This window comes from Salvelinus namaycush, chromosome 13, assembly GCF_016432855.1.
Source record: "Salvelinus namaycush isolate Seneca chromosome 13, SaNama_1.0, whole genome shotgun sequence".
NCBI classification, from domain to species: domain Eukaryota; kingdom Metazoa; phylum Chordata; class Actinopteri; order Salmoniformes; family Salmonidae; genus Salvelinus; species Salvelinus namaycush.
This window is the reverse complement of record NC_052319.1, coordinates 13,755,181-13,770,365: the sequence shown is the minus strand read 5'-3', so window position 1 is coordinate 13,770,365 and position 15,185 is coordinate 13,755,181. Positions and strand designations below refer to the sequence as shown.

The window sequence follows — 15,185 nt, the reverse complement described above, 5'->3', positions numbered from 1 at the left end:
CTTCTGATTTTCTCTGTCGCCCACATCTTCAATATTTAAATATTTAAATAATAATGTTCCAGTGTCTTAATGATGGAGGATAATTTTATATCCAGTTTTTAAGCAAACGTTTTTTTTAAGTGATTGAAGAGAAAAGTATTAAAAGAGGGGAAGTGAAGTGGGCGGAGTGCTGATTTGCACGTGGAGCTTTGCAAAAGGGGGCATGATTTGTTGACATAATTGTAATCCAAACCCAACCTTCATTTACTGATTGTGATGCAGTTAGGTTCCAAAAACCGTTTTAGAAGACACTGACTGACTTTGTAACCAAAATGATCCTATTTACACGTTGTAGTAAATTTTGACACTACAATAAGTGTGTATGACTCATATCGATGCCACAAAGACCATTTTCAAAGGGGTACCTTGCTTTTTAGGGTCAGTCGCTCTTTAACTATTCAAATGTTTCTTGCATTTTTATGGGCTGATTGTTTAGAAATGGAGGTATGGGGTAGCCAAATTTGCCCACCTCGCGTGAGTAACTTTGTGTCCAATTACTTTGCACTTAGTAAAACAACATGCTCATATGGCAACACGTTACAGTTTGGAGGAGCCATTACGAGTTTGCTAAAAAAAAATCACTGACACTAAGTCCCCTGTCACGTGGTGAAGCCAGCATGGCCAACGTTACAGCGTATGCGGTATTATGTGAACTCACATAAACCGACCCTGGATCTGCGGTTAGGGACACGTTTGCGTGGCTTCTGACGTCAGAAGTGGGTCGCGCATGTTCTTCCGCCCCTAATATATAAGCAACAATATAAAGGTAATTTTGTTTCAGTCACAGATGAACTTCGGACATAAATACTGTCCAGGTAAATTGCTTCAGAATTAGTTGTAAACGCCAGTGCTAGCAGAAAAAAAGTGTGTTCCTTGATATTGAATCGCGTTTTCGATTAAGTGTCTAGCTGAAATAGCGACTGCTAGTTTAAAGTTGCATGAAGCTAAAGTTGCTAGCTAGAACAACGATGGTTAGAACGCTGCAACTTGACACTTTTGAGTTGGTCAATTTAGTAGCTAACTAGCTAGTTTTCCCCTTCTCTGCAAGAAGGTCGAATTGGCTAGCGAGTTATGTCGTTTGATGTTGAACACTTCTGCCCATGAGCCAAGCCCTAGTTAGCTAGCTAAATTAGCTTGTGTATACTAACTAGTACTTAGCTAACTCCAGCGCAGTGTGCCGTCTAGCTATTTCATGCACACATTTGGTTGACTATGTCACAGTGTGCATTTTGTTTTTCTGGGCAATGTGAACGGTACCGTCAACCAATTTTAAGAAATGCATCATAAATTAAACGAGGTAATGTGTTGCTAGCTTCACAGCATCTCGTTGTGGTCGAGCGAAGTTTCCAAATTTAGAGCGGTGCGTCTGCTGTAGTTAAATTATTCGAGGCTTAGCTAGAGTCTATACATTCCAAAATTGTTATATTATTGTGCCTTTGGACACGCATCAAACTGTTGCTTGCTCGCTTCAAAACATACGCTACACTCTTGATGAATCCTGGACAGGTAAACACATGCGTCATGGGACCCACTTTGGGATTAGCTAGTTAATGTATGTAATTTAGCCAATATGTCAATCAAGAATAATGCTTTCAAAAGTTGGTAACGTTATGGATCTTGAGTCCCACACTCAAGTGAATTCAGTGTCAGTAAATTGGACACACATGCATTATCATCAGCTACCTTCCTTGCACAATAATTGGTTGCTTATATTTTGTTTTGATAGGAATGTAGACTGAGATTAGCTAACAGTACATTTTTGTCAGCAGGTGAATTCCACTGGGGGACTTCAAAAATCAGAGGGCTCTAAAAAGACTGACTCCATTTGGTCCTCAACATGGGGGTTGTAATATCCCGGTTTAGGGTATGTATTGCATAACCTGTGTTTTCCTCTCGGTGATATGTATCACAGTAGGTTAGTGGCACCTTAATTGGGGAGGCTGGGCTTGTGGTAATGGCTGGAGTAGGAAAGGTGGAATTGTATCAAATACAACAAGTACATGGCTTCAATGTGTTTGATTCCATTCGCTCTGTTCCAGCCATTATTGTGAGCCGTCCTCCCCTCATCAGCCTCCACTGATGTATAGATTGAATACGCATTAAATTATTACATATTTTTTTAGGAACTCAGTTGGCTCTCAGTTTACTGTTTAGAGTTAGAATAGTAGAATACACAAGGTGCAATTTTGAAATTTGGTTGTGCATCAGCAGTTTGCTGATGTTGGTCACTCAATTACCCATGTCAGCTAAAAAAAATGTAGATTGGGAAGTTAGTCTAGCCAGTTATCTAAACTTGTAGTAATCATGGCCTTATACTGACCGGGCATGTGCCCAGGGGCCCTGACCTCCAGGGTACCCCATTGATTTATTTATTTTTGTCTGTCTCTCTGATAACATATTAAAGGAAAAATTCCTATCATTTACAGTGTTACATACCACTAATATGTGAGGACAATATCTTTTGTAAACGAATGTTTAATTTTGTCGTTATACGGTTGGTAGCAATGTGAAAATTGTTGTGGAAATCTCTTGCAGCTGAAGTTTACGACAAAACCAGCAATGCTCTCTATGGGCTAGCTAGCTAGGTACGCAGCCACACGCAATAATACCAAAGTCAATATCCGCACGTGAAGTAGCTAGTTAGCTGTAAAATCGTCTAAAACTGCACTGTCAATTTAGGAGTCTATATTCTCACCATGTTCAAACTGCATTATGACATGGGCCAGTATTGAAATCTGACATGTATGATAGACGTTTTTGCGATCTTAAAGTCCTACTCCTGTTTACTTCCAGTGTAGTGAGCACAGCCTAATCATAATGCTACGTCATACCGGCCCAACTGCTGCCTGCTTAAACGGCAATAGCTCAGATACACACATGAAATGACCCAGGGAAGCGGTAGTTCATCGCCCAGAGATGCACAGTCTTTACTTTAGCATGGTATAAGTCATGGCAAAATTTGTGGAATTTAAGGAAATTAGATGTAAAACTGTGCTTTATTATACTTTTTTGCTTTAAAACTTTCTCTACGCCCTATGAAAAAATGTGTATAATTGCAGGAAATGTACTTTAAATAAAAAAAAATATCCTGGGGGGAGAGCAACCAAATTTCACTTAGGGGTTGGTCCTAGGTACTAGTATTATGCATTTAGTTAAGAGTGAAGTAGTTTACCTGCACAAATGAGTTAGTTGCACAAATCAGTTGACTGCATGTTTGGGTATGGCTGTGGGGTATGCAGACCCGTCAGCCAAGCAGGCCCTTGTGAGTTCAAAATGTGTGGCCCCCACCCCCATCAAAGTTGCCCATCCCTGCTATAGAATGTATGGCGTAACTTGTTTGACATTTAAATAGTGCGGCGTTAAAGAAGTGCTCTGCAATGCTCACAAACACACTGAAGATCTTTCATTGGATGTTAAGTCGTGAAAGGAATTAGTTGACTCGGTCTGTCTACATTGCTTGGCAGTGTATATGTCTGAAATAACATTGTCATTTTCTTCTAGTATAGAGGAGAATGCGTGGGTGATACTCATTGGCCGATATGTAATTCAAGTCCAGTGATCGTTCACTTGTTGGAGCTCTGTTTAGTGCAATATGTCCATGCATGGGACAGGAAAGATAAAAACCTCTGCTTTCACATGTTATGGCTTTGCTATTTAGCACTTCCTAAAAACAAATGCTGTTTTAAGGGGTAATGGACAATAGCATTGTTATCATATCAAAATGATAATGGTAAATCTAATGATGATACTATAGGCCTATATACGGTTTAGCAGACAATTTTATCCAAAGTGACGTACAGCAGCGAGTGCATTTATTTGTATTAGTGGCCCCAGCTATGTCCTGTAATGAACAGCATATTTTATACCTCAAGTGGAAATGCAAGTGCTTTTGAATGAAAGGTTTGTTCATCACAAGTTATTTAATTTTTTTAATTTTTTATAAATACTACAATGACTCAATACTTCTCTTGCATTTCTCCAAGAGAAGCAACAATCTGCACATATCTAGATGAATGGACAGTACTATTTTTCAGAAGTTGTGTTCTGAATGGGAACATTTGGTGGGAACATGCAGTACTTTGAACTTACGCAAACTGGAAGACAATGTAGGGACCCTCAAAATTCCAGAAAATAAGCCTATGCTTCAATGGTCATAACCTATGGATGGTACCATGCTTTTGTAAAACTGAACTTAACGCAAGTCTTCAATCTCTAATTGTATCTCATTTATTTTTCTTTGAACAGACTAAGCCATCAACTGTAGAGGTTTTGGAAGGAATTGATAAGGTATGTGTTTCTGCTTTTTGAAAAAATATTTTTAGCCTCTACACTCCCTCAAGATGGCGTTGATCAAGAGTATTTTGGGAACTTGCTCTAGACTAGAGATTGACCTTGTTACATTATACAGACCCTGTCTCGCTTGAGGTTTAGACCACTGGAACCAATGTCCAGTAGAGTGACAGACACACATGGTTCCTAGCACCAGCGGAGGATAGGTCGCTACGCTGTCCACCAACTGATATTTTTGGGGGTGAGGTTAATCAACACGAGAACCAAAGGTGTTTCCTTTCCGTCTAAATATAAAGGAAAGATAAGTTGGTAATGCAGTCTGATTTAAGCCTGCGTTGAATACATAGGCTTTTGTCCCGATCACAAGAGGAAGGATGGAAAAGTCATATGTTTCCATATGTTACGCCACAGTCCAGGTTCCAACACTTCTATTGTATTGATGTTTGGCTTTATGCTGGTTGTTTATGTATTCATCATACACACGAGATACAGTATTGACATACTTGTAGCCATAGGGTTATGTTGGATAACTAAAAGTTCTGATATTAGTATTATAATTTGGGAATACTAAACTTCTTTTGTCAGTTTATAGTGAGAGAGAGCTGGGCTATATTCAATGTGTTTTTTTTGAGGAGCATGATCATTGTTTTTTACAGGATATCCAGGCTTGTGAGGAATGTCAAGAACTGTATCAAAAACAGTTGAAGTTATGGGTGTGGAGACTGCTTCAGTACTCATCTCTTCTTTACCTGATGGCTAGCATAATTGTGTATCTTTGGTACCTCCCTGAACAGATGATTGGAAAGGTCATATTGGTCCTTCCTTTTGTAGTATTTCCACTATTGTAAGTATAGCCATTTAAAAACATTTCTAATGAAATGGATTGCTATAACTACTAATAGTTTGTTACTGAACCTGCAATTGAGGTTCTAATTGTTCTTTCAACAGTGTATGGCTCCTTCGAAAGGGGCTGCGCACTCTTTTTAAAAGAAGAACAGAAAAAAACAGTATGTGCTTTGAACTTTATTTACCTCTGCCTCATCATTATGACGCCGCTGCTAATCTCTGTTATCTATACGTAGTCTTTTTTTTTTTTACTGCATTGTTGGTTAGGGGCTCGTAAGTAAGCATTTCACTAAGGTCTGCTACATCTGTATTTGGCGCATGTGACTAATACAATTTTATTTGACATTCTGCTTTTGGTATAATCACTCAAATGTCATTTTTTGTTTCAGATGAAAAATTGGAGGACCTCAAATCACAAAAACGAAAAATGGTAAATTCACTTTTTCTCAGGGTTGCTTTTGATTGGGTGAACATCGTCTAGACTGCAATTCGATTCCACCATAGCGGATCCCTTATCTTTTAAAAGGGTGAAAAACAATGTGGATCCCCTAATCATTTGTGAAGGTGTCATATGAAAGAGCTGAGATGTCTGCACTTCAAAAAATCATTATCCATTTTTACATCCTGTAACTTATTTTATGTGGGCTTAATCTGACATTTTCCTCTATATTGAGATGAACACTTACAGGGTGTCGTACCTAAGTTTTGCTGGAGTCTACATGTGGCGCCTTGCTATTATTGAGCTTTTATAGCACTGCTTAAATAATTGCTACACCTAATAAATAATCTAAAATCAATGCAGGTAGCCATTAATTTGCATAAAGACTTTACTTGGTTAAGCACTCTGCTAAAAGGAAAGTGCTAGAAGGAAATAAATCTGAGAAATTGCTTGTCATCTCATGACTAATAACTTTCAATAATTATGGCTGATGGATTTTCACACTCCATTATTGAAGTAGTGCGTGTAATTCTTATTTTTCGTAAACAATTAGCAATATTTGGTATTTCCTTGACATGAAGTTGCTCAAACACCTGGCTGCTCTATTGGTTGCCGAGCTGAGGAGCGTCGTGCAGCATTGCAAAATGTTTATGCAGTACATAAAACGTTGGTTGTTTGCATTAACTTTGGTGTAATATCGCAAACTGACAGGGCTATTTTACCATTAAAGATTCCAGCTTTAAAGACCCAATGCAGTCAAAATTAATTTCTGTGTTTTAAATCAGATTGTACAGCTGATGAAACTAAGACTGAAAGTGTGAACATTTTTATCAGTTATTTCCTGATAGTTGCTTGTTGAAAATTCAATCTACACAGGACCTTCTAATCAGCAGTTTTTCGTTGGCGGGAGTTTCTGGTTTCCATGGTGACATCACCATGCAGTAAATTGGTTAATAGAACAATTTTTATTTTTTAATTTTTTAAATTTAACTAGGCAAGTCAGAAACAAACAAATAAAAAAATTCTTATTTGCAATGATGGCCTAGGAAGTGGGTTAACTGCGTTGTTCAGGGGCAGAACGACAGATTTTTACCTTGTCAGGCCCCAGAATTTGCTACACTCTTTAATTCCTGGTGTCGCAATCTCGACTGAGCTATATCCTTGGCCCAATGCTCTAACCACTAGGTTACCTGCCGCCCCACTATACCAAGAGTTACAAACCTCTCTGCCTACAGCTAGTTTTTTGTTTTCCCCCTCCCTACTCAAACCAGTCCCAGACAGCCCTAACAAAATTCTTTCTTGAGCAGTAGTTTTGCTAAAAAGCTATTTTTCCCCTTAAAAAAAAGAAGAAATATATCCCAATAAGGTACTAAATTTGTATCCAGAAATTACCTGATATTGATGTAAAAAAAAAAAAAAATGGCTGCATTGGGCCTTTTTTAAAGGATGTAGGCTTACTACTGCCACTTTTATTTTCAAAACCTTCAACATTGCAGTGATAGATTGTTGGTCTGGCTGCCATTTTTGACTTTTGTAGGTAGCTCATTTTGTGGAGTTTCATAAGACTGGAGAAGAAACATCTAGTTGAGAATATCAACATACTTCAAACACCAACGCATCATATTGATATGTTTAACATTTTTCCAGGCATTGTAAAGACTTGGGCCTGTATCCACAAAGCTTCTCAGAGTAGGAGTGCTGATCTAGCATCAGTTTTGTCTTTTAGATCATAATGAATAAGATTTGTATGAACAGATCTTAGATCAGCACGCCTACTCTGAGACGCTTTGTGTTTATGGGCCCTGATCTGTGCAGATGCATGACAGGATAGATGTGGGTCGTAGGACCCACCTGTTTTTAAAACAGTTCATTATTTCAAGAAATCAATTAGTGTGTTCACTTGCTCTTTTTAATTTGATTAATGATGATATGGAAGGTACGACATTAGTCATCATTGATGTCTTCATTACTCATTGGATTTGAACAGAATTAAATGTATGGAATGGTGACGTGTCATAACATCATTAGTCAATTAACAGATCAAACATAAGCATCTTGAATAGAAACCTGCGTAGTCAAAGGGGTTAACTGGAACACCAATCCTTGACTCAATACTCCAATGCTTGCCTGAAGACGAATACTATGATGTTTGACAGGTTATTTATTTTTTTAAATAACCCAAACAGGTGTAACAAATCAATGTGACTTTCAATTTGTGCTGTATTTGCCCTTTTCATTTCTATTTACATTGAAAATATGAACTGTTTCTGTCCAACAGCTTCTAGAGGTGATGGAGACTGAAACATATAAAACCGCAAAAATTATTTTGGAGAGATTTGATCCTGATTCAAAGACAAAGGTGAGTATTCCATCTTCCTCTGAGCCCACTGAGCCCACTAATTCTTTGAACACCCCCCCCCCCAACGCTCTTAACCGCTAGTCTACCGGCCGCTATAATTAACCTTGAAAGTATCCTTCAAATCTTGTTTCCAATTTGAAGGTGCCAGAATCTATTCCAAGTGGAACACCTATGACTCCAAAACCTGGCCAAGGTAATATAGTTGGCTAGATATATTAAGGCCTTTCATGTGCTTGCGTTGCAGACCACTGATAAACATAATCCCTGCATTGTTTCCTCCATTAGAACTCCGTCAGCGGCATGTCACTCCTCGGCCCCCGGTGGCGGTGACTCCTGCTGCAGCACGTCCTCTTCTGGCACCAGGGGCCACCCATGCAGGACCGCCCCTCCACTCAGCTCCTGGAGGACCCCCAGAGAGAATCCTGTCGTCTGAGGCTGCTCAGCAGAGCTTGATGAAGAGGCCCATGACCCCTGGCACACCTGTTCCAGGAGTGGGTGAGTTAGCTGCACACGGGGACCACATCATAATGCGGTCGATTTTAAGGTGATTTACCCATCCCTGTCTCACCAGTCCTTCAGGGATGGGATTTTTTTTTTTTTTTTTTTTTAAACAGTACACGTATGACAGTTTGTTTTACAAATGGTAGTTATGACCAATTAAGTGTAGTATTTGAATCCAATATGGTAGGGTTTGCCGTAAAACAAACCGAAGGTCAAGCTTGCTCCAGAGAAGAGGCGATAATGGTTAACAAAGTCAATAGGTATGAAATTGTACCTAGATTTTAGGGCCATTTTCAGCATCAAATTTGTTCCAATTCAAAACAAATTTAACGTATTTTCATTAAGATTTCTCACAACCAAGGGTGATTCCAAAATAAACCCGACACTAACCAGGTTTCTATCAAACCTTTTTATGCGAGGGAAGTACATGTAGGATTAAAAGAAGTCATGACAGGCCTGAAGGAAACAGCAGACTTGTCGTTAAACTTTCCAAATGTAGACAAAACAAAATACGCTAGACAAGGTGGTGTCTTTTTGTCTGTAAAATTAATTATGTAATAAATGGTGGTGGAAACGCCTTAATGCGCGTATATTGATCTAATATTATATGGAAGTAAACTTGGAGTCACGTGATGATATGTTGTGTGGTAATCACACGACAACTCTGGAAAGCTTTTTCTTTATTAGGCTACGGATGAAATTATACTGAACAAAAATATAAACGCAACAAGTGAAGTGTTGGTTTCATGAGCTGAAATAAATGATCACAGAAATGTTCTATACGCACAAAAAGCTAATTTCTCTCAAATTGGGCACAATTGTTTACATCCCTATTAGTGAGACTTCCCATTGCCAAGATAATCCAACCACCTGACAGGTGTGTCATATCAAGAAGCTGATAAACTGCATGATCATTACACAGGTGCACCTTGTGCTGAGGACAGAAGGCCACTCTAAAATCTGCAGTTTTGTCACACAACACAATGCCACACTTTTGAAGCTGCGTGCAATTGGCATGCTGACTGCAGGAATGTCCGCCAGAGCTCTTGCCAGAGAATTTAATGTTAGTCTTTTTACCATAAGCTGCCTACAATGTCGTTTTAGAGAATTTGGCAGTACGTCCAACCAGCCTCACAACTGCAGACCACGTGTAACCAAGCCAGCCCAGGACATCCACATCCGGCATCTTCACATGCGGGATTGTCTGAGACCAGCCAACCGGACAGCTGATGAAACTGAGGAGTATTTCTGTCTGTAATAAAGCCCTTTTGTGGGGGGGGGGACTAATTCTGTTTGGCTATGCCCTCCCAGGCCCACCCATGGTTGCGCTCCTGCCCAGTCATGTGAAATCCGCTGTTGGCTAGAGCACATGCGTGAAAACCAGCGTGGGCTCATTCGCTTTCCAACACATTTGTTGTGACAACCAGTAGTAGAGTTGAAAATACGATTTGAAACCATTTAACTTGTATTTTTTTTATTAGGTACATAGGAATTTAACCGCAGAAGTAATTTTTATGTGCACTACATCAACACGCACAACCATTTATCCACAACAAGTCAGTTTGATGGGTCATCTCGTGGGAAAACGCCTATGTAGTTTTTATGCAGATTTTACAATCTTTTACAACATTAAAATCTGTCGCCCATTGGATGGAAACCTAGCTACTGTCAGTTTATGTTAAGTGTATATTTACTCTTATGTAAACATGCGGTCTGGCCTTGGACACTTCATAGGAAATGCGAAAGAGGGCAAACCGTTAAAGACTGTTTGCTTTCCCAGAGAAAGCAACATGGTGTAATTGCCATGTGGAATGCCAACTGAGGTGTACAAGAGCCAAGATCACTTTAACTATGATTAATTAGGTAGGCCGGCATTTGTTCTCTGGGCATTGGTACTGAAATCTTACTAAATGCCTTTCTAATGCCAGGTAAAATTGTGTTTGGCATGGGCACACCATGCAAATGTTTCATATGGCTCGAAACTCAGGCACTTTTGTGGAAAATTGAAAGTGAAAAGCAATTTGATAGAAAGAGTCACCACAGAGTTTCCATATGTTGGTAAATGAATAAGCAGCAGGAAGCTGAGACTTTGCCAAGTCTCCCAGAAATGACCAGTCATCTTCCTATGATTGCTCTTGATGTTAGATTATATTAATTACTGCTCAGCAACACAGCAGGGATTCTCGTTCAAGTGCCTTGCAAGTGAGATCCATTTCCAAGTCATTATTAAAACCTGTCCGTATCAACCGTTTATCATGGTCCTCTGCCGCTAACTGTAGATTTGTCTGTTTTCTTCTCCTCTGGCACAGTGTGACGATTTGTGTTTTGAGACCACAGACTTTGTGCAGCTAATGTGCATGTGTGTCTGCCATAACAGGAATGCACCCTCCAGGCCCACCCTTGGCCAGACCTGTTCTCCCCCGGGATAGAGGCACCATGGACAGGGTCATTGAGTACTTTGTTGGCGATGGCCCTCAGAATAGGTAAAATGTAGCTTCCGCTTGAGTGTCACCCAAATATTTGCTTTTGGAAATCAAATATGTATTTGTGCCGATGTAAGCGCTATAGGAATTTACAGTTAAATGTATTTCTAGTGACAATTGCTACATTTTTTAAACCAGCAAAATGATCTTTATTAATTTCATTGCATGTATGCATTCTAACAGATTTTCTCCCTCCAGATATGCCCTCATATGCCAGCAGTGTCTCACCCATAACGGCATGGCATTAAAAGAGGAATTTGAATATGTTGGTAAGATTTAGAGAAACACGACTCTGTCAATCTCCATCAAACACTGCGCCTTCATTTGCCCTCTAGCATTTGGCAGTGCCGTATATCATCAAGCTCTTAAAAGCCTCTGCCACTACCAGCCTCTGTAAGCAAAAAGAGCCCATCTAGATTGACTATGCAAACGAGTGTAACCCATCGATCTGATGAGTTTATGCGTCTTTGACTCAATTCTTCTTGGAATATCATTGGTTTCATTTTCATTATACATGAATCTGTGTCTACTTGGAAATGTATGACTATCATTCAGTTGACAGTGCGCTTTGGGCATGGTGGTTTATGTGTCTCGTTTCAGCCTTCAGATGTGCATATTGTTATGTCCTGAATCCTGCGAGAAAGACCAGACCCCAAGCCCCCCGACTCTCTGAGGTCACTGCTGAGGCAAAGACGCCCTCACACGCACCCATACCAACATCGCCAACACCCGTAGAACCAGCACCCGTAGAACCAGCACCTGCCCCTGAAGCTGATGAGAGCCCCGCTACTGCAGGTATGTCTCTGCGCAACCTCATCATTTTTGTTCCCAAATATAGATGTTCACACGGCTACTTAGCTCAACAAGATACTTCTGCATATATAGTCAATATAGATGTTCACACGGCTACTTAGCTCAACAAGATACACTATATATGCAGAAGTATGTGGACACCACTTCAAATGAGTGAATTTGGCTATTTCAGCCACACGGGTGTTTAAAATCTAGCGCACAGCCATGCAATCGCCGTAGATGAATGTTGACCGTAGAATGGCCTCAATGAAGAGCTCAGTGACTTTCAACGTGGCACCGTCATAGGATACCACCTTACCAACAAGTTAATTTCTGTCCTGCTAGAGCTGTCCCGGTTAACTGGAAGTGCTGTTATTGTGAAGTGGAAACATCCAGGAGCAACAACGGCTCCGCTGCGAAGTGGTTGGCCACACAAGCTCACAGAACGGGACCGGCGAGTGCTGAAGCTCGTAAAAATCGTCTGTCCTCGGTTGCAACACTCAATATCGAGTTTCAAACTGCCTCTTGAAGCAGCGTCAGCTGTTCGTCGGGAGCTTCATGAAATGGCTTTCCATGGGCCGAGCAGCTGCACACAAGTCTAAGATCACCATGCCCAATGCCAAGCATTGGCTGGAGTGGTGTAAAGCTCGCCGCCATTGGACTCTGGAGCAGTGGAAATGCCTTCTCTGGAGTGATTAATCACACATTCCCATCTGGCAGTCAGACAGACATATCTGCGTTTGGCAGATGCCTGTTGAACGTTACCTGCCCCAATGCATAGTGCCAACTAAAGTTTGGTGGTGGACTAATGGTCTTGGATTGTTTTTCATGGTTCGGGTTAGGCCCCTTGGTTCCAGTGACGGGAATCTTAACGCTACAGCATACAATGACATTCTAGGCGATTTTGTGCTTCTAACTTTGTGGCCACAGTTTGGGGTAGGCCCTTTCCTGTTTCAGCATGACAATGCTCCCATGCACAAACAAGGTCCATACATAAATGGTTTGTCGATCGGTGTGGGAGAACTTGACTGGCCGCCAGCCACTGATTTAAAAAAAAAAATAAAAAAAATCTACCACCCACTCAGATTTTTTTAGTAGCCCAAATAAAAAAATATTCACACACATTACACCAACAAAACACAAGCGGATGAGCATGCGTTGCAATGTTTCTCAAACGTATAACTAGGCAGGAGTAATGTGGTATATTGTTTAATTACATTTAACCAAAATATCAGATGAGACAAATGTTCACCTGCCCCTTTAACATCTTCGGTGACCACCCCACCCCCACGGGACGGTTGAACTAATGTGATTAGCATGAGGTTGTAAGTAACAAGAACATTTCCCAGGACACAGACATATCTGATATGGGCAGAGAGCTTTAACAAGAATTTATCTAACTGCTCTGTTCATTTTACAGTAGCTATTACAATGAAATAATACCATGCTATTGTTTGAAGAGTGCACGGTTATGTACTTGAAAATGTATCAATAAACCAATTAGGCATATTTTGGGCAGATCCTTAAGAGGGCGAGAGGTTACTGTGGTAACGATACTCGTCATGCTTGTGCCTGTGAGATTGAGTCCAACTAGAAGCCGCTTTGTCTTCTCTTCCCAAACATTTGATACTCAGACATTGAAAAACAACCTAGCTTATAAATAACCAAGAAACAAGACAAATTCTCACTTCAGTAGACTTTTGTTTAAAGTAAATTAGACCAACTTTTACACCTGTGCGCAGCGCTACTAAAAATGTGTTTCGCTCGTCACGTGCGCACAGCCCCCAGCCAGTTAGTGTTGTAGTGGGATAGGCAATAGTAGGATTTGTAGTAGTTTGACTTTGTGGTTTAATATACCGGCTATGAAACAAAATGGCAGAAATACTTAAACCGCTACAGCAGGGGAAAAATGATCATTTTGCTAAAATGTGATCGTACTTGACAATTTTTTTTATTTTTAAATTTCATTCACAAATGCAAGTGAAGTGGTGACACTGGAGCCCTGACCACCCGCCAAATGTGGGTGGACTTTAGCATTGGCGGGTAAGATGTCTAAAGTCCACCCACATTTGGCGGGTGGCCAGTGTTCATTTTAGACCCTGATTGGCAGAATGTCCTAATTTGTCTTCATTGCTTACTTTCTTAAATGCCTGTAAATTGAATTGATCCTCAATTTTAGTTGCTGAGAAGCAGCCTACTCCCCCAGCTGAAGAGGAGATCCAGGAGTTGGTGACTCTGACCACAGATACTGCCCCAGAAACAGAAGTGGCAGGAACTTCACAATCTCTGCAACTCACCGCAGTGAAGTCAGACGGGGAGCTGGATGTATCAGACATGGAGGTTGAATAGAATGTCATTTCAACACATTCATTAATGCTAGAGCTATATTCTTCTTTTTTGGGGGGGGTGTTCTTTCTGTTTTTAAAGTAAACTTAATAATGGTTAGACTAATGCTGTGAGGTAGAATGGCAGAATAACAGGCAAAGGGTTTGGTATTAACTTAAAGGTATTTTCTTGTCAGTTGTCATGATACCAATATGAGTTTAATGATTGGAATAAAAATGAACAGCCAACACTTGAGATTTTACGTCATGTCCACGGTACTTTTATGAACTGTACTTTCACTTCTATACATTAAGCAACAGCACACTTAGTTCAGCTAAGCGTTTAGCGTTGACGCACATATTTAGTGTGTTCTACATAAGCGGATAAGCAATTTCCCACATTACTATTGTATTTGTGACTCGTCTATATCCATCTTGTCTACAGGCATGCAAGATGATGATGATAATAACGAGCCAAAATCTAGCTAAGCAGTTTGAGTTGCTGCACATATGTAGAATGAGGGTTTATTTTTTATTTTAAGTAATTTGCTACATTGTTTTAGTAGTTTGTCTTTTGACTGAATGTCTTACAATGTCTACAGAAGAGCAAAAAATGTCCTGTCTGGTGTGATATGAAATAATTTTAGGAGGCAGATATTTATAGATACTATGGTGTACGTTAGTGCCTTTTTAACAGTATTGACTAGGTTTTGGGTAGTCCTAGTACAATGGGACTAACCACATGTTTACACGGTAATAGTACAGTCATAGTAGTACTTATTTATTGCTTATGAGGAGAAATTAAGATGTATTGCTGTCCTCTGCACCCGAGTGCCTTGATGCGTTTTATGTTTCCACTTTGAAATGAATAAAGACTTGAGTCATTGTCTGCATGCGTTTGAAAATGCCAGTTTCATGTGACCATGCTATTGGAGTTCAAGTTTTAATCTCCATTCTCTCAGGCTCCCAGAGTTCATTTGTTGAGAAGGATGTACTGCTGATTTCTGAAGCACCCATTCCAAAAGGTACACTATATTTACGAAAGTATGTGGACTCCCCTTCAAATTAGTGGATTCGGCTATTTCAGCTGCACCTGTTGGTGACAGGTGTAT

At 40.1% G+C, this 15,185-nt stretch overlaps 1 protein-coding gene across 4 annotated transcripts; it reads left to right on the top strand.

Annotated features, from left to right (window-relative positions):
• Positions 1-736: 736 nt before the first annotated feature.
• Positions 737-14,966, top strand: LOC120058260 (endoplasmic reticulum junction formation protein lunapark-A-like). Of its 4 annotated transcripts, none has more exons than XM_039006795.1 (13): positions 737-805; positions 1,809-1,903; positions 4,285-4,326; positions 4,986-5,173; positions 5,278-5,336; positions 5,565-5,605; positions 7,893-7,973; positions 8,115-8,166; positions 8,259-8,468; positions 10,852-10,957; positions 11,156-11,226; positions 11,558-11,752; positions 13,929-14,966. In XM_039006795.1, the coding sequence occupies exons 2-13, from the start codon at positions 1,877-1,879 to the stop codon at positions 14,096-14,098; spliced, it is 1,242 nt and encodes a 413-aa protein (XP_038862723.1). In that variant the 5' UTR covers positions 737-805; positions 1,809-1,876; the 3' UTR covers positions 14,099-14,966. The 4 variants fall into 4 exon arrangements, with proteins under 4 accessions (XP_038862723.1, XP_038862724.1, XP_038862721.1 ...); XM_039006796.1 differs by having other exon boundaries at positions 738-805; positions 1,806-1,903; XM_039006793.1 differs by having other exon boundaries at positions 743-854; positions 1,806-1,903.
• The last annotated feature ends 219 nt before the right edge of the window (positions 14,967-15,185 follow it).